The sequence below is a fragment of the Rhamphochromis longiceps genome, linkage group LG4 (assembly GCF_057381845.1).
Source record: "Rhamphochromis longiceps isolate RC_006_pf linkage group LG4, R_longiceps_female_GT1.1, whole genome shotgun sequence".
Lineage (NCBI taxonomy): Eukaryota > Metazoa > Chordata > Actinopteri > Cichliformes > Cichlidae > Rhamphochromis > Rhamphochromis longiceps.
In genome coordinates this window covers 5,941,764-5,964,067 of record NC_140560.1, presented here as the reverse complement: position 1 = coordinate 5,964,067, position 22,304 = coordinate 5,941,764, and the positions used below count along the sequence as shown (strand labels likewise).

At 39.3% G+C, this 22,304-nt stretch overlaps 2 protein-coding genes across 4 annotated transcripts; one reads left to right on the top strand and one right to left on the bottom strand.

Annotated features, from left to right (window-relative positions):
- Positions 1-886: 886 nt before the first annotated feature.
- Positions 887-5,445, top strand: rpl23 (ribosomal protein L23). Its single transcript, XM_085403019.1, has 5 exons — positions 887-960; positions 1,945-2,028; positions 4,227-4,355; positions 4,776-4,889; positions 5,318-5,445. The coding sequence occupies exons 1-5, from the start codon at positions 948-950 to the stop codon at positions 5,398-5,400; spliced, it is 423 nt and encodes a 140-aa protein (XP_085259145.1). The 5' UTR covers positions 887-947; the 3' UTR covers positions 5,401-5,445.
- Positions 5,446-5,475: 30 nt separating this feature from the next.
- LOC146670907 (von Willebrand factor C domain-containing protein 2-like) lies at positions 5,476-18,160 on the bottom strand. 3 transcript variants are annotated; one of them, XM_085403017.1, is made up of 4 exons: positions 17,699-18,160; positions 16,059-16,188; positions 9,300-9,529; positions 5,476-6,162 (listed from the first exon to the last, which is right to left on the bottom strand). In XM_085403017.1, exons 1-4 carry the CDS (start codon positions 18,074-18,076, stop codon positions 6,154-6,156), a joined length of 747 nt encoding a protein of 248 aa, XP_085259143.1. In that variant the 5' UTR covers positions 18,077-18,160; the 3' UTR covers positions 5,476-6,153. The 3 variants fall into 3 exon arrangements, with proteins under 3 accessions (XP_085259143.1, XP_085259142.1, XP_085259144.1); XM_085403016.1 differs by having other exon boundaries at positions 5,476-9,529; XM_085403018.1 differs by having other exon boundaries at positions 5,476-9,529; positions 16,068-16,188.
- Between the last annotated feature and the right edge of the window lie 4,144 nt (positions 18,161-22,304).

Genomic DNA, 22,304 nt, shown 5'->3' with positions numbered 1-22,304 from the left:
ACTGATGATTCTTCATATTATCTCAACAAGCTTCTGCTGCCCCCAAGAGGCCAGAAGAAAGAAAAAAGCAAAGATATACATGTAGCCTCATAAACCATCAGTTTTAACAATTTGTGATATTCTATTTTTTTCTTTTTTTTTCTTTTTAGAAAGATGCACATCTGAGTTTAAATTAATTTCTGTTGTCCCATCATGTCGATTACAATGTAATATCCTTGAGTTCTTTGCTTAATTATATTCATGAAATGTAATTAAAGTCTTAATGTAACAGACTGACGTTTTTAAACAGAGAACACGCACAGACGAGGACGTTGTTGTGTCAGTGATCTGTTCTGATTCATTATGATTCAGTAACAAATGATGAATGATATAAAATGATAATTAATTTTAACCACAGGATTTTTCAAACAAAAAATGTATTCATAAAGCACAACAATAAGTACAACAGTGTCACCTCTTAGCAGTCCAAACAAATGATTGTACAACTACATTTCTATCCGAAACCGTTAAAACAATTTTTCAACCCTTTCCCAAGACCGAATTAAACGGGAACTACATATAACGGCCAGGTAAATTGTTTAGGTAAACAAGTAAATAATTTGATTCTAATAATAATAATAATAATAATAATAATAATAATAATAATAATAATAATAATAATAATAATAATAATAATAAAATTGGACTTACAAAAGAAGAAACACTGGGAAACTAAGGTAAACAGTGTTTTTAAAACACGCGAGACTAATAAGTATAACATCACTTTGTGATCCAGTTCGATTTTCTATCGTAGACGCAAAAAATAACGTAAACACCAAATGTGTTTGGTGAATTTTCCCGACTGTTCTTGAACGCAACGCGTCTCGTCACCCTGACCCGGAGGAACTTCTGTTCAGCTTTATTACCCACAATTCCTTTCTCCGCCTTCCTCTTTCCGTGCTGCAGCAATGTCTAAGAGAGGTATGAGAGTTGCTTTATAAAATCCACCTCCATCTGCTCTTTCTAAGACGAGCTACAGCGTATATAGTTGTTTATGTGTGATAGAGAAGCTAAATCAATGTTTTTGTGGGACTAGTTTTGAAATTATGACAAAAGTTAGCGATTTTATAAAGATCGCGGTTGAGATGGGAATTGAAGGAAGCCATGTTTTTCGTTCAGCGCCATGTATTACTGAAGCGAGAAATGCTAGAGGCGGAAAATGTGTACGAGCTAGTCGCATTTTCTTCCACACACTTTAGCCTTCTGTGTGGTGATAAGGTCTTTGTTTTTAAGTGAGTTATAACGATGCTTCCTGACCTGAAAGTGTGCCAATGAAGTGAATTTATTTGTGGTGATCAGGGCTAGCCGGGAAAGCTAAGCAGAGCCGGTGCACACCAAGCGTGAATTGTAGATAAATTGGAGCTGCCACATTTGAAACAAACTCTTATTGAGCAAAAGGGAAAATGCGTGAGGTTCAATGTAGTTTTAGCTCTTGGTTACTACGTGTCATTACTCTTAACCCAGTGAATGGAAAATAGGGTTTAAAGTGTTTACGTGTTTTGTAGCTTCGAAATTAAACAGAATTGTAAAAAGTTGTGTATTTGTAATATCCTTAAGGTTAGACGTTCCTTTAGATTTGGCTTCTCTGAATTTTAACCATCATTGTGTCCTGATCAAAGGTCATATTCATGCTGCGTTACAAGCTTCAGTAAAGCATGCTGTAGCTTGCTGCTTATGTATTACAGTGGGTGTGTAGATTTCTCAAATGTGACATTCGCTCCTAAAATGGACCTATGTGATGATTAAAGCGCTATCGTAAGTCAGGGATTTCAGTGTCACTAAGTACACAAGGGCACTCATGGTAAATACTTACATTTGAAATATCTTTCCTCTGAGTTTGAATCACAAATGCCCAATTTGTCAGGTAGAAATGATTCTTACTCGAGCATGTTTCTTTTCCTGCAGGACGTGGTGGTTCCTCTGGAGCCAAGTTCCGCATCTCCCTGGGTCTCCCAGTAGGAGCAGTTATCAACTGCGCGGACAACACAGGTAGGTCTGTGGTAACTCGTTGCTGTGTCAGGTTGACTCCTGTTGACTTTTGCTTCTCTTGTTCACCTTTTCTATACAATACGGTCTTAAACTCTTAAGTGATTGAAGGGAATTTAAGATCCAGCCTAAAACTTGCTGTTTTTGATGTTGAGCTGTTATCTTTTCACTAAGACTGACCACACCATTCTTCCCTGTATGTGAACTAGTTTATTTGGTGTGCTCCTTCTGATTTTGTTGTTGTAAATAGTTCAAACTAAAAGTATCACAAAAGGACAAAGTTGGTAAATCTCAGGGTTGGTTTGTTTTTTTCTTTCAAATTTTGAAAGTTATGTGAAACTGCTTAATTTTAACTTGGCTATAGAGAACCATGTGCTGCTCAATGATGAATGTACTGGAAACCTGGATTAATTTCTTACTGCTTGGAATGGCGATAAACCTCCCACTTCCTTGGTATTGCCCTGTGTAGAGAAGAAACCCCTTACTCGTTATTCCCTGTAACTTCATAGTGTTTTTTTTCCTAAAGCAGTTGTTTGCAGAGTAATGATCACAAAAGGCTAATAAAACACATTAGCAAATATAATCATTGTACTCTTTCTTATTGAAAGATATTGTTTTAATCCTTGTTGCTTATACCTGCTGATGTTTGCACTGAATAAGTCTGCTTTTGTTGTCCTGGAAGCAGCTTTATCATTAAATATAAGTGACGACTTGGAATACATGGTATCTACCATACTGACTAATGCATATAAATGGATTATTTGAGATTTTTTTATTTAACCTCTGTGTGAAAATTAACATGTAAAGCATCAGTGTGTCAGGTCTAAGGAGAGAGGTTTTCTGAAAACTAAGATCTCACCCAACATGGTTCTTTTGTTTCCACTTTTTCTAGACAGAATGCTTTTGACTGTTTGATTGTACTTGATTGTACCTGAAGGCTCACCTGACTTAAAATCTATACTCAAAAACATGTTGTTGAAGTTGAACTTGGATTAATATGTAGATTAATGGGCACGATTGGTAGCAGTGTCCAATTAATTTACCTTGGGGGGTAAAGTAATTAGACACTGAAGGTATGTTGTTTTTTAGAACCAATTTAAAAAGTACTTGGCAGAAAAAGAAACTGTTTCAGAACTTTGAGTAACTGCATCTCACATTATGTGAACCTGTGCATAAACATAGCACTGTTGTTTAAAAGTGAAACTACAGTGACAGGTAGGGCTTTGCGATATGACCAAAATCTCGTATCCCAATATAAGACATCTATCGTCCCGATAACGATACAAATCACAAAATTGTAACATTTTCTGTGAATTCTGTGAATCTCGGGCAGCTTGACTTGTGTGAAGTGTTTCTAGCTGGGCGTCGTGTACCTGGAGTCGAGTGTTTTAACCGATGCATGAAACGATACATTTTTAGATATAAGTTGAAACGGCCGGCGTTTTCTTTGTATTTATTACACGGCGTGCTGCAGGGAAAAGCCTGTTCTAACGTTTGAGTCTAAGGTTTATTTTTTAGCACCTGGCGGCCCTTTTTTTGCTTCTCACCCGTAAATACTCTGCATACTCTTTCACGTGATTCAGTTTATTTTTGAAAAGTCTCAACAGGATCTTCAGTTTTATTGTGAAAGATTTATGTAGAAAATAAACAAGCGGACACGCGATAGTTTTACCGTCGTTGTTACTAACGACAACGCATAGAAACAGGCGCTTGTCTGTCCGTAGTGTGGTTATATTAAATATAAGAGAAAGAGAGAACTTTAAGACATTAATATAGCCACTACAGTGACATCAAAATAATGAAAAAATATTGCCGTAAACAGTTTATTTTGCGACACCACAAAACAAACTATAGTGTAAAATGAAACGATAGATGTTTTTATATCGTCATGCGATATATCGTTATATCGAACAGCCCTAGTGAAGCACTGGGAAAATGGCTACCAGTTGGTTCCTTCTGTCCGCCCCTTCCAAAAGCACTTGCTTTGTCTGCTCAGTGGCTCGGTGAGTTGTCGTAGAAGGGAATATTGATTTCATCACTGTGGGTGAGACGGCAGCGACCCCACTGTGGCTGACTGATCTCAATCAGGGATGAGACAAGCTGACAAAGTGAATTTATCATAAACCGGAATGGGAGTAGATCTTATTTTCTGCCACCCTGTCCTCTGTTCTCATTATGGTGTTTCTTACTGTGTTTTTCAGGTGCCAAGAACCTGTACATCATCTCTGTGAAAGGCATCAAGGGGCGTCTGAACCGTCTTCCTGCTGCTGGAGTTGGTGACATGGTCATGGCCACAGTCAAGAAAGGCAAGCCAGAGCTCAGGAAGAAAGGTAAGTGGGAAACTGGTCGTCATACAGTCTTCACCAGACATGTAGGTTCTGTTTGCAGCGTTGCACACACTTTCATAAACTAATTATTAAATGTCATTTAAGCTGCTTTCCTGCAGAAGCAGTCATTTCTCAATGATAGATAACTAAACAATAAGGAGCGGTGGATCCATTAACAGTGAAGCTGGTGACTGTATTCCTCTTTGCCTGTTTAGCTTTAGTTTAGTGAAACGTGTTTACAGGTTCTGGTTGGAGTAGCCTTCCAGCTGGAAGATCCCTAGAGCAGAGCAGGAACTACCGTCGCCATCTGCAGTCTTTAAATGTCTAAATATAAGTTGCCAGTTTCAGTTGCAGAAAGTTGTTCAAATATGGTTTTTAGTTTTTCATTTTAAGCTCAAATTAACCTTGTTCCCCTCTCCACAGTGCATCCTGCGGTGGTGATACGGCAGCGGAAGTCGTATAGACGAAAAGATGGCGTGTTTCTCTATTTTGAAGACAACGCGGGTGTCATAGTAAACAACAAAGGAGAAATGAAAGGTGGGTTTTTGAAACGTGGTGTGGCATTCATGCGCGCTGTACAGGGAGGTGATTGGTGTGTGGTCATGACAGGCGCATATTTGCCCTTCCAAAAGCACTTGCTTTGTCTGCTCAGTGGCTCGGTGAGTTGTCGTAGAAGGGAATATTGATTTCATCACTGTGGGTGAGACGGCAGCGACCCCACTGTGGCTGACTGATCTCAATCAGGGATGAGACAATTTATAAATACTCAGTACAACTTTTTCTTTTAATGTATTGGTTAATGTTATGTTTGACCCAAATGATGTGCTCCCAGTAATGAAAATAACACCACCTTATCAATTTGCCTAACTTTTATGCCTCTCCATTGTAAAATCAGTTTATTTTTTAAGCTTTTAAAATAACACAAGTATCGGGACTTATGTTCCTTCGTGTGTGTGTGTCTACAGGTTCTGCCATCACAGGCCCAGTGGCCAAAGAGTGTGCTGACCTGTGGCCCAGGATTGCCTCCAATGCTGGCAGCATAGCCTGAGCTGAACCCTGCACCTGTTTGTTTTCAATAAAAACTTGTTATTGAGATGTGTCTTGGTTGTTTCATTTACCTTTCGGTCCAAAATGTTAAGACTATTACAGAAAAGGCTCTTATTGTTGTGTTTTAATATTCATAAAGAGTCAAGTACATGCTCAGAACTTTTTTGGTAATATGAAGTTTATTTTTCTTTTATATTCAGTATGTACATGACTGAGAGCTGGTACCCCTTGCCGTTCCTCACATTAGATACACTAGGGCCAACAAAGATGTTGTTAACAAAAATGTCAAGACTACAGCTGTAGGGAGAAGTCTAAACTTTGAACCTGACTGGAGAATTTAAATCAAAACAAACTAACTCGTGAGGGGTGAATTTTACAGCCGACATGAGGATGGGATAGAAGCCACACAAAATTAATAAAGAGGAATACACTTCAAAATGTGTTTTTACAGTGTCTAGCTGTCACCACCTAACCGTGAATGAAATCTTCCCCTAGTGGACTTCTTTATAGGAGTGTGGCATTAATAGAGTTTTGAATATACAGTGGAGGTGACCTGTGAATTGGCATGCATGTGTACACCATCCTTTTTCAGTTAGTGTATAAATGTGCTTTCCTGCTCGGCCATTTTCAGTTCTGTCTGCTGTACTTGGACATCCCTGGCACCTCACTGCTTGGCAGATGGAAGCCACACTACCATCTGCATATAGCATGTTTCCTCTGTCATAGATGCCTTCATCATGCCCATGTTCCAAAGTCAATCAGTCTGAGGTACAAAGAAAAGAAAAACATTGCATTTTCCCGCACTTCACTGTGACAGTATGTCTGCATACAGTTTCAGTTGTGAAAAAGTGGCGCTTAACAAAGGTACAGATAATACTGTGTATGTGTAGGTGAACGTTCAGCTGTGGTCATGTAGCCTGTGTACCTGCAGGTTTAGTAAAAGAACTTGGAAGTGTTAATGCAAGAGGTTAGTGACACAATGGACATAAAATGCCTGACAAATAAGCAGACAGTGCAAAGCTATCTAGCTGTAGAATGCACAGTTGTGGTCAGAAGTTTACATACTTTATATTTTGAGCCTTAACAATTTCTTTGAATTGTTCTTTTCCCCTGGTATAATAATTGCAGGGCATACATCTTTAATGTTTTAAAAAATATTTAGTACACAACTTTGAATTTATTTTGTTTTTAGAAAACAGAACTAGTGATAACCTCACATAATCCTCCTCACTAAAACACTGAGGGAGAGAAGCAAAGTGAGACCGGAATAAAGTCTTTCCTGGAGCGAGGTGACGGGAATACTTGTCAAATGAGCCACGAGATGGTTTCTCGTGGCTCATTTGTGGTCAAAATTATATATACAGGCTAAAATATATACACACATTCACTTTTGTCTTTCAACTTCAAGAGCTATTCTCATTATCGATCATAATTGACTTTCTCTTTACCAGCATAGAGGAAGTTATATGACAACAATCATTGAATTGACAAATATGCAGAACAACTGGAAAGTCTAAGAAAGGAGAATTACAGAGTTACACAACTTGGGAAGGTGTCTTGGAGCCATTTATAAACATCTGCAGATTCCAAGATCATCAGTTTGAACAATTTTGTGTAGGTACAAGTTGTTTGGATGTGTCATCACCGCCAAGTTGTAGAAGAAGACCCTATCCTGCACTCAGGTGAAGAAATTGGTTAGGATATTCAAGAACAACCAAGGCTCAAGTCTGCCTGAGTCTTGGAAACTGCTATAATGTCAGTGTCACTGTACAGTAGGACAGGTTTTGGATCACTGTGGTGTTTGGAGGCTTTAAAACCTCTGCAAATATACCAACTATCGAGCATGGTGGTGGCAGTATGCTCTCAGGCTGTTTTGCTGGATACAACAGAATGTTCCAACAGGAGGGTAATGCTAAACATGGATCAAAACTGGTTTTGGACTGGATAAAGCAGACAAAGCTTCTAGAATGGCTTTGCTAATGGCTAATAACAACTAATAAACAACAGTTCAACATTACTTTAAGATATGAAAGTCATTCAGTTTGGGAAACCTGAAGTTTAAGAGATTCTTTCTGCTGCAAAGATGGGTTAGAGAAACCACAGCTCATCAAACAGCATTGCTCTAGAAATGCCCCTTTATGTCTAAATTAGTTTAAAATTGGGAAGTACAACTTTTTTTTGATCGTTATAAAGCCTTCAATTAAACCAATGAATCCAATTAAACTATCAACTACTTTAAGTTTACCTACTGGTTTATAAAATGGTTTTGATTGGATACTCATGTCTATTCTTGGTAATGGGCTTCTTAAGAGTTTTGTTCCCACATACTAGGGCAACACATAGGTTAGTACTGCTGCCACAGAGGTGTAGAAATAAGAAAAGTGTATTTTAATTTTTTTTTTATCCAATCTCATGTAAAAGGAAATTTCAATGCTATTTTTTATTTTTCATAAACAACCAAATCTCAGCATACTTAAAATGTGTGGCACAGTCGGTCTACTCTGGACTGGTTTAGGATGGTGTCATTCTAGTATTACTACTGTGTGTCAGAAATGCTGTGTCATCCATGGCAACTCAAGTTTTCTTCAAGATATTTTCAGTGTCTTTTCAAGTTTTGCTAGATGGACATTATTCTCCATTAACACAGCATACAGTCTGCTCTGAACTTCCTGGACAATCATCTATTTTTCAGGAGAATGGCCCATGCATCTGAGATGGCTTGAAATGAGTAGGAGCACAGAGTTTAAGAGAACACAGCCACCAAAAGCATTTGTGGGAACTACTTGAAGATATTTGTAAAATCTGTAGGTCTTCATGACTTCTTAATAGTGAAATTTAACAGTTTGATGTCTTCAGCAGTGTTCAACAATACAGTAAGACAAGAAAATCCATTAAATGAGCATGTGTTTACAGTAGAATTTCTTTGGCTGTGCGGTATCTCAAAAAAAATTCCTGGTCTTTACATCTGAAAAAAAAGCTTACATTTACTGTATTTGATCAAAAGGCTAGAGTGTCAATTCTTCAGTCATTTTGTATGACAGCAGTTCAGGTTTGAATAAAGTAATGGACTGAGTAAGATAGGATATTAACCACTTTCTTGGGCATTTGTTTCAAGCTGTCTCAGAGTTGTGTATTCTATTTTCTTGTTTGGGTTTCTACTGTCAATATAACTTCTTTCCCAATGGTCTTGCCAACCAGCTCCATTTCTACACTTGACACTAAACATCTCTTTGATTATTTTACAGTTTCACTTTTATTTCACCAACGCCAAACAGAAGCAGCTTAGTGGGGGTTTTTGTTTTTAAATATACAGTAGAGCTTACCCAATGCTGTAGTGGAAAAAGAGTTTAAATTTCCAGGGAGCCACCTTCACTACAAGTCAGAATTTTGGCCAAGCTATGTGAAGTTCCCATTGTGTGGACTTAAGATGTGCCATTTCCCAGAAAGAAATGGGAACCAATTTGTTTTATTTCCCAACAAGTTAACTTTAGATCTTGAATTCAGGTAGAAGAACCGACCCATATGGAAAAGAAATAGTGAAAACTTATATGATTTACTCATGAAAGTGGCCACTTTCTCATTACTTTCATACATTGTTTTAGTAAGTATCCAAAACATACAAGTTTCATTATATAATTTTTCAAGGGATCTTATATCTGTTTTCACTCTTATATGCTTTTCAAGACAGACACAAGACAGATACAAACTTTATAAGATTTATATATATCTTTTCCATATGGAGAAGCTGTTCTATTTGGATAATTAAGCTAGATTCTGAACAATACATTTTATGTGGTGCTCTAAAAGTTGAAGTTTAGCAGACTCATGAGTTGATTTGTACCTCAAGAGTGACTCTGCCTCTGATAAATTTATCTAACAAATTAAAATTCAAGGTATTACATCCAGTCTGGGAATAAATGGCCTCCCTCCCTTCCCTTTGCTGTCCTTGTCGCTGGGGGCCTCAGTGCGGGTGCTCTGTGTTGGGCTGGGCTGTGGGCGCTGTTCACAGGTGGCATGGGGGTGGGTGTGCCATGTCCCATCCCGGTAGGTGCAGTAGCATACTGTTCGCTCGTCAATGTTCACACGCTCCCCTGCTGGGATCACCCTGTTCCCAGCAAAACAGTTGGGACCTATAATGACAGTTAACATTTTATTGTCGTTTCCGTCATCAAACAGTGAACGAGTTCATAGAAGAGCGTATCCTTCCTCTGTAGTCGAGGTTATCGCTTGTGAAACATGCCGGCTGTCTCTCTAATGGGACCGTACCTTTGGTCTCATTGTTTTCAAGTAGGGTTTACTTTTAAAAATAATCATAAACCTAAAGAATAAATAACTCCATTCTTGCATATTTTAAGTCTCAGATCTGTAATTACAGACAAATCTGGCTGTAGGTTATTATAGGGCTTTAACCCCAATTTGATATGGGGGTCCACTCCCAAGCTACAACCCACCAACCACCCACCTCAGCACTGTCAGTATTAGCTGTATGCTTGATGCTTTGTGAATTATTCAGTTAAAAAAATATTATCATGGCTTGCTAGTGTGCTCAAAACAAACAAGCACACAGTGAAATGTTTTTTTTCCATTGCAACACAGGTCTAAATATAGTTGTTTTTTTATTTTATTTTAATATTACCTGTTAAAATTATTGTTTTTCCTGTTTCGTTTAAATTATGTCAATTTTCTTGCATACAGCAGTTTTACTATTGATTTACTATTTTAGTTTAAGAAGTCTCTCTTCCCAAAAGATAAATGAATGCCCTCTAATATCTCTCAGGTCTATATCATATTAAAGCAACAACAAAATCGCAGTTACAAATTATGTGGGATAGTAATTACTGACTAAATAATGCAAACAGCCTGCCTTTGATTTGCATTCCTTATTCACAGATGGGGCTCCTTTATTTGGCGGCTACCTGAGAAACAATTACCAACCCCAACCAGCAGGAGCACAGGAAGTACAGTTCATCTAATGCCAGATCTGATGGCATCCAATAAAGCACAGCTGACATAAGGGAATTTGGCAGTAGTAAGGAAAAAAATAAATAAATTAAGAAAACAGTGACGCAACAAACTGAACCATCTGTCCCGCTGTCTGTGCAGAACTGAAGCAGTAAAAATAGAAGGTTCAACTTAACTGCAACTGCCTTTAGACACCAAGAGCAAGGCAACAGCAAAGCATGTTTATGTGCATGTTCCTGTTGGGTTTTTTTTTTTCACCTTTTAACTGCTTTCCATGTCCAATTTATTCTATAATTAAGGCAACATATAAAAGCAAAGCTAATATACCCACTGCTACAAAAGAGCTCAAACTCTCCCACACACACACACACACACACACACACACACACACACACACACACACACACACACACACTGATGCACCAGTGTTTCAAAGCCAGTAGCAATGAAAGTCTGAGTGACATAACGGGAATGACTGTATAAGCTGCAGGGTGTGTGATGTGACATAACCAGTGCAGCTTCTGAGAGCTCCAGGGTGAACATACTGACTGTCACAATGACCGCTCTTACTATAGTGCACACTGGGATCAACAGCTTAAATATGTGTGTGTGTGTGTGTGTGTGTGTGTGTGTGTGTGTGTGTGTGTGTGTGTGTGTGTGTGTGTGTGTGTGTGTGTGTGTGTGTGTGCGCGCGCATGAGGATAAAGTCAGTGAGATGGGATATAACAGCACAGAGGAGAGTGGATGTACACATAGATGAAACAAATGACAGCTGGGAATGGGGAAAACATTCAGACAGCAACATTTTAAACAGAACTGTTATGAAAAAATGTCCAAAAGCACTGATAAGCTGTATAAAAGCATGCACTGAGTTTGTAAGTAATTTAATGTCCATGTTTAATTAGAACTTCAATTCAATGTTATTTATATAGCGCCAAATCACAACAACAGTTGCCTCAAGGCGCTTTATATTGTAAGGTAGACCCTACAACAATAGATAAAGAGAAAAACCCAAGAAACTTGCAACTGTTCTTGCATTACCCAACCTCACCCCAACCCAGGGGATGATGATACCTCCACCCGACCTGATGTCCTGGGTCCCCCTTGCTGTAGCATTTATGTTGTACGTCATGAGTCTTGTCATAGTTGTGATAGCAGTTGCTTCTTCCAGATGTTGGACTACTGAGCTACTAGTTTTTTCGATGTTAGTCTAGTTGTTGGGTGTAAAAGAATCCATATTTCTCGTCATGTAACTCCTTCCGCTGCTATTGCAGCATAGTGTAGTAGCATGCCAACAGCTCCCTATTCTCATTCCTCGTCTTCTTATGCTTTATTGTTTCAGTAGCCCACTTCTCATCAATGTGCCCTAGTTCCTTAACATCTGATACAGACTTTGTTAATGCAGGCAACGTCCAGGTATGGATTTTGTGGGCTATGTGTCTCTTGCTCATATTTCTGATGCTCATATTCCCTCACAAAAAAAAAATGTCCCTACTCGACCTGTAGACAGCCTTTATCCTAGTTTGGGTTCTCTATCCCACTACCATGGGCCTGAGCGCTTGAGGGTCCTGCGCATAGTGGTTCCATTTACCATTTTTTTTAGCTACTGGGTAGAGCTACATCTATCACTACAGCCATCTTTCTCTGCTTGTCCACCACTACTATGTCAAGTGGGTTAGCCACCACTAGTTTGTCTGTCTATACAAAGGAGGGGGGAACAACTAAGCTGTAGTGCCTCTTCACCTCACTGTGCAATACCTTTTGTGCAATACTTTTGTAAATAGTCAACGGTGCAATAGACTCAATACTTGAAATGTGCAATTCACTTGTATTTTTATTTTTATTCCTATTTATTCTATTTATCCCCTTCGTATATTTTATTTATATTGTCTCTGTATTTATATATATATATGTGTGTGTGTGTGTGTGTGTGTATTATATATATATATATATATATAATATTCTGTAACTCTGTAACTTCTGTTGGTGCTGTGCTTTTTTGGAAATCGAATTTCCCAGAGGAACCCACCCGAGGGATTAATAAAGTTCTATCTAATCTAATCTAATCTAATCTGCAAGTCTCACAGGATCTTAGCTCATGGTGTTCCATGCCCTTCCTGCTAGCATCTTGCACCCTGCGCTTATGTGCTGGATTGTCTCTAGATCTTTGCACAGCCTGCGCCTTGGAACTTGCCTTGTGTGATAGACCCCACCCTCTATGGCTTTGTCCAGCCACTGGTAAGGTTTCTTGATGCGAGTCACTTCTTCTGTAGTACGGTAATCCTACAAGTACTAGGGTACAAGATCAAGGATATATGTAGATATAGATCCTCGTGGACAAGAAGGCTGGAAGCCAAAATCAGGGTAGCACAGAAGGATTTTCATTTTTTTAACTGAGACATGATCCATGCCTACCTCTGAAGAAGCTAACGGCAGTCCACAGATGATAGGAAGCACAAAGGAGGTGGCTAACAGCAGGTACTCATCTAGACTGGCTAACAAAGGGTAGACAATCCTGATCATGAAGGATGCTCACAAGGGCACGCCATCATGAAATTACTGGCCAATTACCTGCCTCTCCCACACATGGCAGCTCCTGTCAACATTGTAGCTACCAAGCTGAGTAGGTGCATTAGTCAGTATGTAACCACAGTTCAGAAAGGCATTGGAAAAAACACCAGAGGGCCAAAGAACCAACTTCTTATTAATAGAGCAGTAGACCAGGACTCTAAGACCAGGCAGACAACCTGAGCAACCTGAATTGACTACACGAATGCCTGAAACGAGGTCATTTTGGACCATGCTTTGTGCACTGGTCATGTTGTCATGTTGGAACTATTCCTACATAGTCGGGAGCTTGAAACTGTCAAATACATCTTGGTATGATGAAGCATTAAAAGTTCCTTTTAATGGAAATAAGTAGTTGAGCCCAACTCCATAATACCCCTCCACCAAACTTTACACTTAGAATAATGCAGTCAGACAAGTACCATTCCCCTGGCAAAATCTCTGCTCGTCCATCAGATTGCCAGTTGGAGACATGACAAATTTCAATGCAATAATAAATCAGGCAAATATCTGGCAAACCTACTTAAGCAAAATAAAGAAAAAACAACAATTACAGTTATCAAAGACTTAGCAGGGAAACCATTTCGTAATCTTAAAGATATAAATAATGTTTTTAGGACGTTTGACATGAATCTGTACACTTCTGACCATGACTCGAATATGGAAGATATTCACAAATTTCTTAGTGCTATAGATCTGGCTCATTTAACACAAGACCAAGTTAGGATGTTGGATAAACCTATTGCTCTAGAAGAACTATTCTGTACTCTTAATCAAATCCCCAATAATAAGGCACCTGGCCCAGATGGAGTCCCTGCTGGGTCCTACAAACATTTTTGGCCAACCTTGTTCCCACTATTTATAAGAATGACAGATAAATTTATGATTACCTCTAGAATTCCTCCTATCACGAATACTGTTGTTAAAACCGAATAAAGATCTCACTCAGTCAACTAGTTATACACCACTTTCTCTGGTAAATAAAGACATTACAAATATAAGCAAGGTCCTAGCATCCTGCTTTGAGAAAGTAATTCCAGCACTTATCCATCCTGACCAGACAGGTTTCATCAAAGCCATTCATCTATAAACACTCATAAACTATTTAACTTAATGCTTTCACAGTATCAAAAAAGTAACACTCTAATTGTATCACTCGATACAGAAAAAGTATTTGACAAAGTCAACTGTAAATTCCTGTTTGCAATATTTGAGAAATTTGGATTCAGAGAATCATTTCTCAATAGGATAAGAGCATTTTACACATTGGTTGACTCCCTCTGATCAGGTCTGGGGGCAGCCCAGAACTCCATGGTCCCAACTTCAAAATGCTTCCGCAAAGGAAGAGAAGTGGAGGGCAGGGGTTCGGGATGTAGATGGGGTCATCCAATAGCCGGACGTACCAATCATTCAAGACCCACCTTGCTTCTAGTCCCCCCAATACTTGTGTATTAATGTGAGCAGGTGGTCTGAGAATAATAATGACTTGAAAAGCGCCATAAAAAAAGGGGGGGGGGGGGGGGGGGGAGGAAGAAGGAAGATGGAAGGAGCGAAAGAAGAAGGGGCGTGGATGACTATGAGTTATTTCTTATTCTGAATTCATCAATTTGGATGAGTGAGTGAATAGTTTTACTGACTCCTCACTCCATTGAGGGTCATTGATGCTCAGACTGGGGATTGGGGCACACCCCGATTGTGTCATGGAGATCAGGCTCAAATTTTCAGATAATTTCCAGTCTGGAAAGTTTCCCATCCAGATGATGTGCAGTAATTGAGTTTTTTTTCTTTAAAATGAACAATAGAAAGTTCCTACCAGCTATTTGATACTATATAATACTGATATACGCTTTATGGGCAACAATATCTCAATAAATAATGCCATTTATTAAACCTGCTTGGCAGAATTTGGTACTTTTGAGTGTGTTAGGTCCCGGGGAATACCCAAATATATTACAACAGTACTAATCAAGGGAGAACATCATTACGAACAAAATGAATGACAAAGTCATAAAAATTTGGAATGATTAAAAAAAACCCACCTAAGATAAATGACAGCAAATATCTTTCTGGGGTCTGCATGCACCCAAGTCAGTAGGATGAAGGTTAAGAGAAGATCCTGTAACTGCAGTTTGAGGGAAAATCTAAAATTTAATAATTTATTTTACGAAATTTAAAAAGCATTAGCATTAAAAAAAAAAGTTAAGTTTGTTTATATATGCTGTCAATTTCAGTTCTTTTAAGGAAATGAGAATGAGGAAAAAAACCACTGGTCAATCGGCTAAGAAAACTGCAATCTATAACTGAGAACACAGAGCATTACAAATGACTTTATACAACTCTTGCTATCGTCCATTCCTTAATAAAAATTTAAGCTTAGTTTTAATGATTACATTTACTACAGAGAGCAAAAGAAGCGATCTGAAAAGTTTTGGTAAGTACTAGGGGAGCACCAATCCAATATTTGGATCAGATATTGACCCGATCCTGGCTCAAAAAAGTAAATCAGCTGTTGGTGACAATGGGCCAATCCATGGGGCTGTCTATTTGCTGTCTATCTGGTTGGTATTGGGAGACCTAATGGAGAAAGCTTACAGCAAATTATCAGTTTTGGCATATCTGAAGATATTTCATAATCATTACACCAACACCCTTTGTATTTACAAAGGTTTTCGATTTAACTACAAACTGTGGACAAGCTCAGATTTGGAGTCACTTTTACTGTCATTATGTTTGGTAAGAGAGACATTATATAAGGTAGAAGGCCAAAGGCTGCTGATTTTGTGTAACACTCGATGGGAAGCTTAAATTGCACTTATGGTAACATAACATTATGAACACAATCTGCCCACTGAAACTAGAGTCTTTAAGAAAAACAACTGTGAAACTTGTGAATGCATTTTAATATACGATCACTTGCCAAACAGGAAGTCTTAGCGTGTTTTCTAAAGACTTTTTGAGTTACGAATAAATCCATATTTGTTTCTTTTTGTTTGCAAGAAGGGGATTTAAATTTTCATGATATTCTCCCAGTTTACACGATTATGCAACATAATGTATGCAAAGCTGATACTGAAGCAGATCTTTATGAGGCAAAGAGAAAGAAACACTTTGAACCTGAGTGACTCTCACCGGTCTTACATATGGGGCAGCAGTGGTTGGGTTCGTAGGTGGGGTTAACGCAGTGTGGGGCTGGGCACTCTGAAATGCTGCAGTACACCTCTCTGTTGGGCTCACAGCGACATCGCTCACACCTTGACAGCTGAAACACACAGGTAAGCGTGAACATCATTATTACATGTTAACATTTGGATAGTCTGCATGGTCTCAAAATAAAGATGCGTAACAATGGTAGGGTTAGAGTTGCTTTTTCTTTAACATTCTGGTGCCTTCAGAATGTTAAAAAAAGGCATCCTTTTTTTTAAAGTGCTAGTGCTCTGGGCAGCAAACCCATCCTGGACCCATCCTGCCCTCTATCAACAGTTTAATGCTTCTGTAATAGGGTGGTGTGTTAGTACGGGGGGATCATTTCTTTGCACACTTTGGATTTCCCAGTACCAGCCCAGTATTATTTAAATGCCAGCACCTATCTGAATATTGTTCCTGACCAATGTCCATCACCTTGAGACTACAGTCTACACATCTCCCTACACATCACATGTCACAAAGCTCACACCACTCAAATGGTTTCTTGAACATTAAAAAAGGTTCAGTGTACTCAAATGGCTTCCACATTCACCAGCGCTCTGTCCAATAAAGCACCTTTGTGATGTGGTGGAACAGGAGATAGGCATCATGGATGTGCAGCTTTTAAATGTTATCATGTCAGTCTAGACCAAAACCTCTGAGGAATGTCACCTTGTTGAGTCAATGTCAAAAGTAGTTATTGAGTGTATATCTAAAACATATTTATGGAATTTATTGTAGGTTACTTCATTAGCTTATTCGTGTAAGCCTTCAAACAATCATAAATTGGGCCAAACAACCTGCAACAGCAGGAAGGGTTTGAATTTGGTTGTCGGAGGAGTTTACAGAAGTTCGAGATAATGAATCACTGCAACAAGGAAAATCTTTTTTCTAGACATTTACTCAATGACCTGAAAATTAAGAATTTAACATTTCACCTTTCATCCCAAAGTTATTCAAGCATGTTGCAAATTTGCTGTTTTTTGTTTTGTTTTTTCCCCCTCTGGTTTTAGATGAGTTGGTAATTTCATATTACATGATTATGTATTACCAATGAAAAATGTATCAGTGACATGATGACGTATAGTATTACTGCATGCATTAAAACTATTCTGGCAAAAACAGCTGTGTTCTGTAAAATAAGGCATATAAGGGCTGTGTATCTAAAGTTTGCACATTCTGAACTAGTTTGAATAAGTGTTGTGAAACAACAAAACAAAACCAAAAATCCCCCCCACTCCCCAAACCCTGTAAACCTTTATTTTTTTTTCCTGTAAACGTGTTGCTTATTTCTTTGGAACACTTTTAGAAAACATCACAGTGACACAGCGAGGATGCTATACAAAACATTCTATGCTTTACATGTGTCATGCAGCTGCAAGAAGAGGAGAAAATACACTATTTTACTGAGCGGCAAAAAAGGAAACAATAATTTATGAACTTTATTATAAGTAGGTGATGGAAAAACATCTGGATTGAGAGAGGATCCCTACTAGCATGGAACACATCAACAGGGTTGTAATATTATGAACTTGTGGCTGGGACATGGATCGGAGGAGTTATTCAGAAGTTTGGCTATTTCTCACCCTGAACTCCTCCAGCAGCCTGTATGTTTTGCCTCCGTAGACACAGACTCTGGCCATAGCCTCGCACACCGGGCAGCACGCTTTATACCTGATCCGCGTGCACCGGGGGTGGATGCGAGGACACTTGGGTCGGACGCATACTGGGCCGTCGATGGTGCATGTGCATGGACACGACGTAGGGCTCGGGTAGTAAACCTCTCCGATGCTGTACACGAAGCCGTGGTCGTCGATACACCACTTCCCCCTGTAGTCGCCGAACTCGTAGTCCAAGTCGGTTTTGGAGTATTCCGCAGCAACCGCCACGCGCGCCGGACCGTGCGGCAGCGGAAGGAGTAGCAGGATCAGCACGAGCAGGACTGAGAGATAGCGGTTTGCCATGGCGAGCAGGTTACCTGACACTAAACCGTGTGTGCGATTACTGAGGAGCTTCTCTAACCGAACTTCTCCTCCTACTATCAGGAGCGCCTGTGACGCCCATACATGCGCGTCACCCTGGAGCGTCACTGAAATTACCCGAGGACAGCAGGCGGCTCCCCGAGCCCTTAATTTCGGCCAAATCCGGAGGTAACGTTAGGATATTAAAGCGCAGGGAAGGGCAAATGTTTGATCATAGCTTAGTTTCATAATAACACATTTTTAGGGTCAAAATGTGGTAAGAAAAAAGGGAAAAAAGGAGGAAAGAGCAAAGCTGAACAAAAGTTATAGACGTGTGCAAGGTGTTATCTGGGAGAAAAGTCAAGGGGCAAGGTTGTTTAAATATTTTATGTTGTTTTTATTCATGTTTAAGTAATAATGAATGATTTTCAACTAAACAAAGTTGGAACCTAAACATATTACCACTATATTTACATAAAAATTGTATTCTCCTTTTCTTTAAATTCATTATTTATACAGCAGCCATAGTTTCATATTTGCTAATTTGCTCTTGTCACCAAATAAGATTAAATGTCATTTTAACTTCCTACGATTGCCTTTTACATTGCTCCAGAGGTTCCAACTTTAACATGTCAGACAAATAAATGAATAATTAAATGATACTGGAATCTCTGAAAATAAATCCTTCATTTTGTAACAGACAGCGGATGGAAACCATGAACAGAAACAGCATTTGTATATGATAACAAAATCGTATTCCATCGCATTAACATCAATATTATTATTGTATGGCAAATCTTTTGTTTCAGTCCTTTGTTTATTTTTAGGAATGAAGTATTGCATAAAATGTTTATGTGTAACTGTTTTTAAGCTAAGTAATGTCAGTGTGTGAATGTGTGTGTGAATGGGTGGATGACTGGATATGTAAAGCGCTTTGGGGTCCTTAGGGACTAGTAAAGCACTATATAAATACAGGCCATTTACCATTTTAATGTCATGGATTGTGCTGCTTTCATTACCTTTAGATGTAATGTCTGTTTAGCATGTTACATTTAACCCAAAACTATGTGAAAAAGTACTCTTTGTGTCTGTCCCTAACCAAGCATAATCGATATTACTCAAATCAAACGTTTAGTTGTTTGTTTGTTTTTTTTGCTAAACTTAGTTTTTGTAACTTGATCTAGCAAAATAGTTTCCGTGCTTTAATGAAACCACAATAGGCAGGGATGTGTGGTATCCGTGTTGCACTCAGCAGTGATGCAAGGTTGTGTCATGGTCCTGGGTCGGTGACCCAGCGCTTTAAGTTTATTATTATCATTTTCCAATTTATTATCATGATTATTATTGTTGTTTGAGTTCTACGTGTTATTTTCGGTCTGCCTCTGAGTCTGCGTCTGTATCTGTCTGTCTATGGTGTCACCCCTTCTGTTTGTGAATCTGTTTAGTTCAATGTCTTGTCTGGTTCCATGTGTCTGAGTTTCCTGTTTTATTGTGAAGGTCTGTGTCGTATGTGAGTGTGCTCAGGTTTACGTTTCCCCTGTCTCATCAGCTGTGATTTCTCCCAGGTGTGTTCCCCTCCTGTCTCTCATCCCTTGATTACTGCTATCTGTGTATTTAAGCCCTGTGTTTCTTTGTGTCAGTGTCGTGTCGTACCCTCAACTTGCTGTGTGTTTGTAATGTCCTGTCCTCCAGCACCTCGGTTTAGAGTTTTGTTTTTGTAAGTTTTATTTCGTGAATCTTTCCTCCAGCAATAAAGCTGCATTTTCAGTTTATTCCCATCTCCAAGAGTCCTGCAATTTTGGGTCCACCACTTCTGCTTGCCTGCCACACAGCCAACCATGACAGGTTGTACCTGGTCGTGGAACCCATTGAGTGATTCTTAGGACACTCTGTCATGTCCCATGATCCACTCCACAGGAGATTTTCCACTGGACCAACTGAATCCAAATAAATAATAAATAAATACTTCTATTTACCAGTGATTTGGGTGCGACTTTACGGAGCGAGTCATGACACAGATAAAATCCCTCATCTGTCGGTGCAAAAAGGCCACAACATAACATAACAACCCTTTTTCACTGAAAAGGCCTGTGATTGGCCAATGACCCCCACAATGTGTAGACAACCTGATAACAGAGCCTAGAGGTGGTGCACGAGTATAGTTCTTCTTCGGATCACTTCTTTTCTGTTTTGTAAGTTTGGGTTATTCGGGGGATTTTTAACACCATGACAAGGAAAATCTGAAAGAAGATGTGGCTGCCCGTCAGTCTGGGAATGGTTGTATAGCAAGGGCATTTCCAAACAAACTGAAGTCAGTTATTCTACAGTGAGAAAGGTTATTCACAACAGTGGGGGGAAAAAGTTGACTTTCTTCACAGGAGTGGACATTCCTGCAAAATCACTTCACGGTCCACCTGTGCAATGCTCAGATAAAATGCAAAACAAAACAACAAACAAAAACAGCTTCATCTTTAACTCTACAGGCCTCAGTTAACATTTTAAATGTTAAGGTTCATGACAGTACATTTGGAAAATAACTAAACAAGTATTACTTGTTTGGAAAGGCTACCAAAGCTCTCAAAAATCAACACATCATACCAAAATCTAAAATATCTCAAGAGCAGATGAAAAACAAAATTCACTGACATCTATCAGTCTGGAAATGGTTACAAAGTCATTCCTAAGGCTTTGAGACTACAGCAAACCACAGTGAGAGCAATTATCCATAAATGAAAAAAACTTGGATTAGTGGTGAAGCCTCCCAGGTTTGGCCCACCTACCACAATTACTCCAGGAGAGGGTTAGGGTGGACTGGTGCCCGCTGAACTACCTCCAGATCAACACCAGTAAAACCACGGAGCTGGTGGTAGACTTCCGCAGGCACAAATACCATCCAAGGTATGGACATTGAGGCTGTGGACAGCTACAGGTACCTTGGTGTTTATCTGAACAATAAACTGGACTGGACTCACAATTCAGACGCCCTCTACAGGAAAGTGCAGAGCAGGCTGTACCTGCTGACTCATCCAGGAGGTCACAAAAATCCAGAACAATATCTGAACAACTGCAGGCCTCACTCGCCCCAATTGAGGTCAGTAATGATTCAACATGGTTCAACAAACAGCTTAAAAATGCTGAACTGAGACATTTTGCACTGAAAAATTCCATCACAGAGATGAGAATGAGTAATTGCAGTTCTTGCTGTCATGAGAAAGACTCATGAAAGCCACCATTCCTATTATAGGAATGGTGGCAAGGCCATTGGACAGTTACTTTTCATATAGCAAATGTTTAGATAGCTTCGATAGATGGATAAGTCATATAGAAAATGATTACTTCTTTTGTACTGTACCTGATCAAGACCCATGCTTGCTAGGTATGGCCCCACTAGGGGGCCCTGATTACCCACTTTAAGACAAAGTATCTAAGATTTATTGGGAAGTTTTTGAATTATGATTATTCTGGCCTCTTCCAGGAGATCAGTTTGCTTTGGAAGACCCTGCCAGGGCCTATTTCCACGAACATCACAGCTAAAAGAACTTTAGCTAAACTAAACCAAATTGAGGCAGCAATATTTTGAACATCAGCCTCACCAGAAGATAAGGGATCTGACAAGCTGAATAAGAAGTCCTATTAAACTTGGTTGGCAGAAAGTTCTATGGAAACAATATTTGTTTTGTTGTTTCCAGGAGAATTGAAGAAACGAGTGGAAAGAGGGGAACATGTATACCGAGACGAAAGGAGCAGAAATACTCACCACGGACACTGGGAGAAGTCACAGCACGGGAGCAGGGAACAAGCACCCTAAGAGAGCACGCACTGGGGATTATTTGCATTTTGTCATTTGTTCACTCTAAATAAACACACTGTATTCTACATAGGAAGTCCTCGTTTGGGTCCTCCCTTTGCCAGCCTGACCTCCCTTTTGCCTCTCTTCCATAGTTCATTTGATTGGTACACAGAGCATGTTTGTTGGGTTAAAAGTCAAGGGAGATGAGCAAAATTTGTATCACAGTTGAATAAAAATGCCAGAGTCTTGGGAATCACTTCAGTGATTTTAATGCAACAAGTTTGGTTCAACTGCACCAGCGGAGACAGCATGGGGAGTTGACAACGATGGCTGTAGGTAAATGAACATAACAGACAATTTGCATAATGGTTTACTTGTTACAGCAACAGGATAAGCATGTGCAAGCTACTGGATACAATATAGCTATGCTCCTAAGCAGAA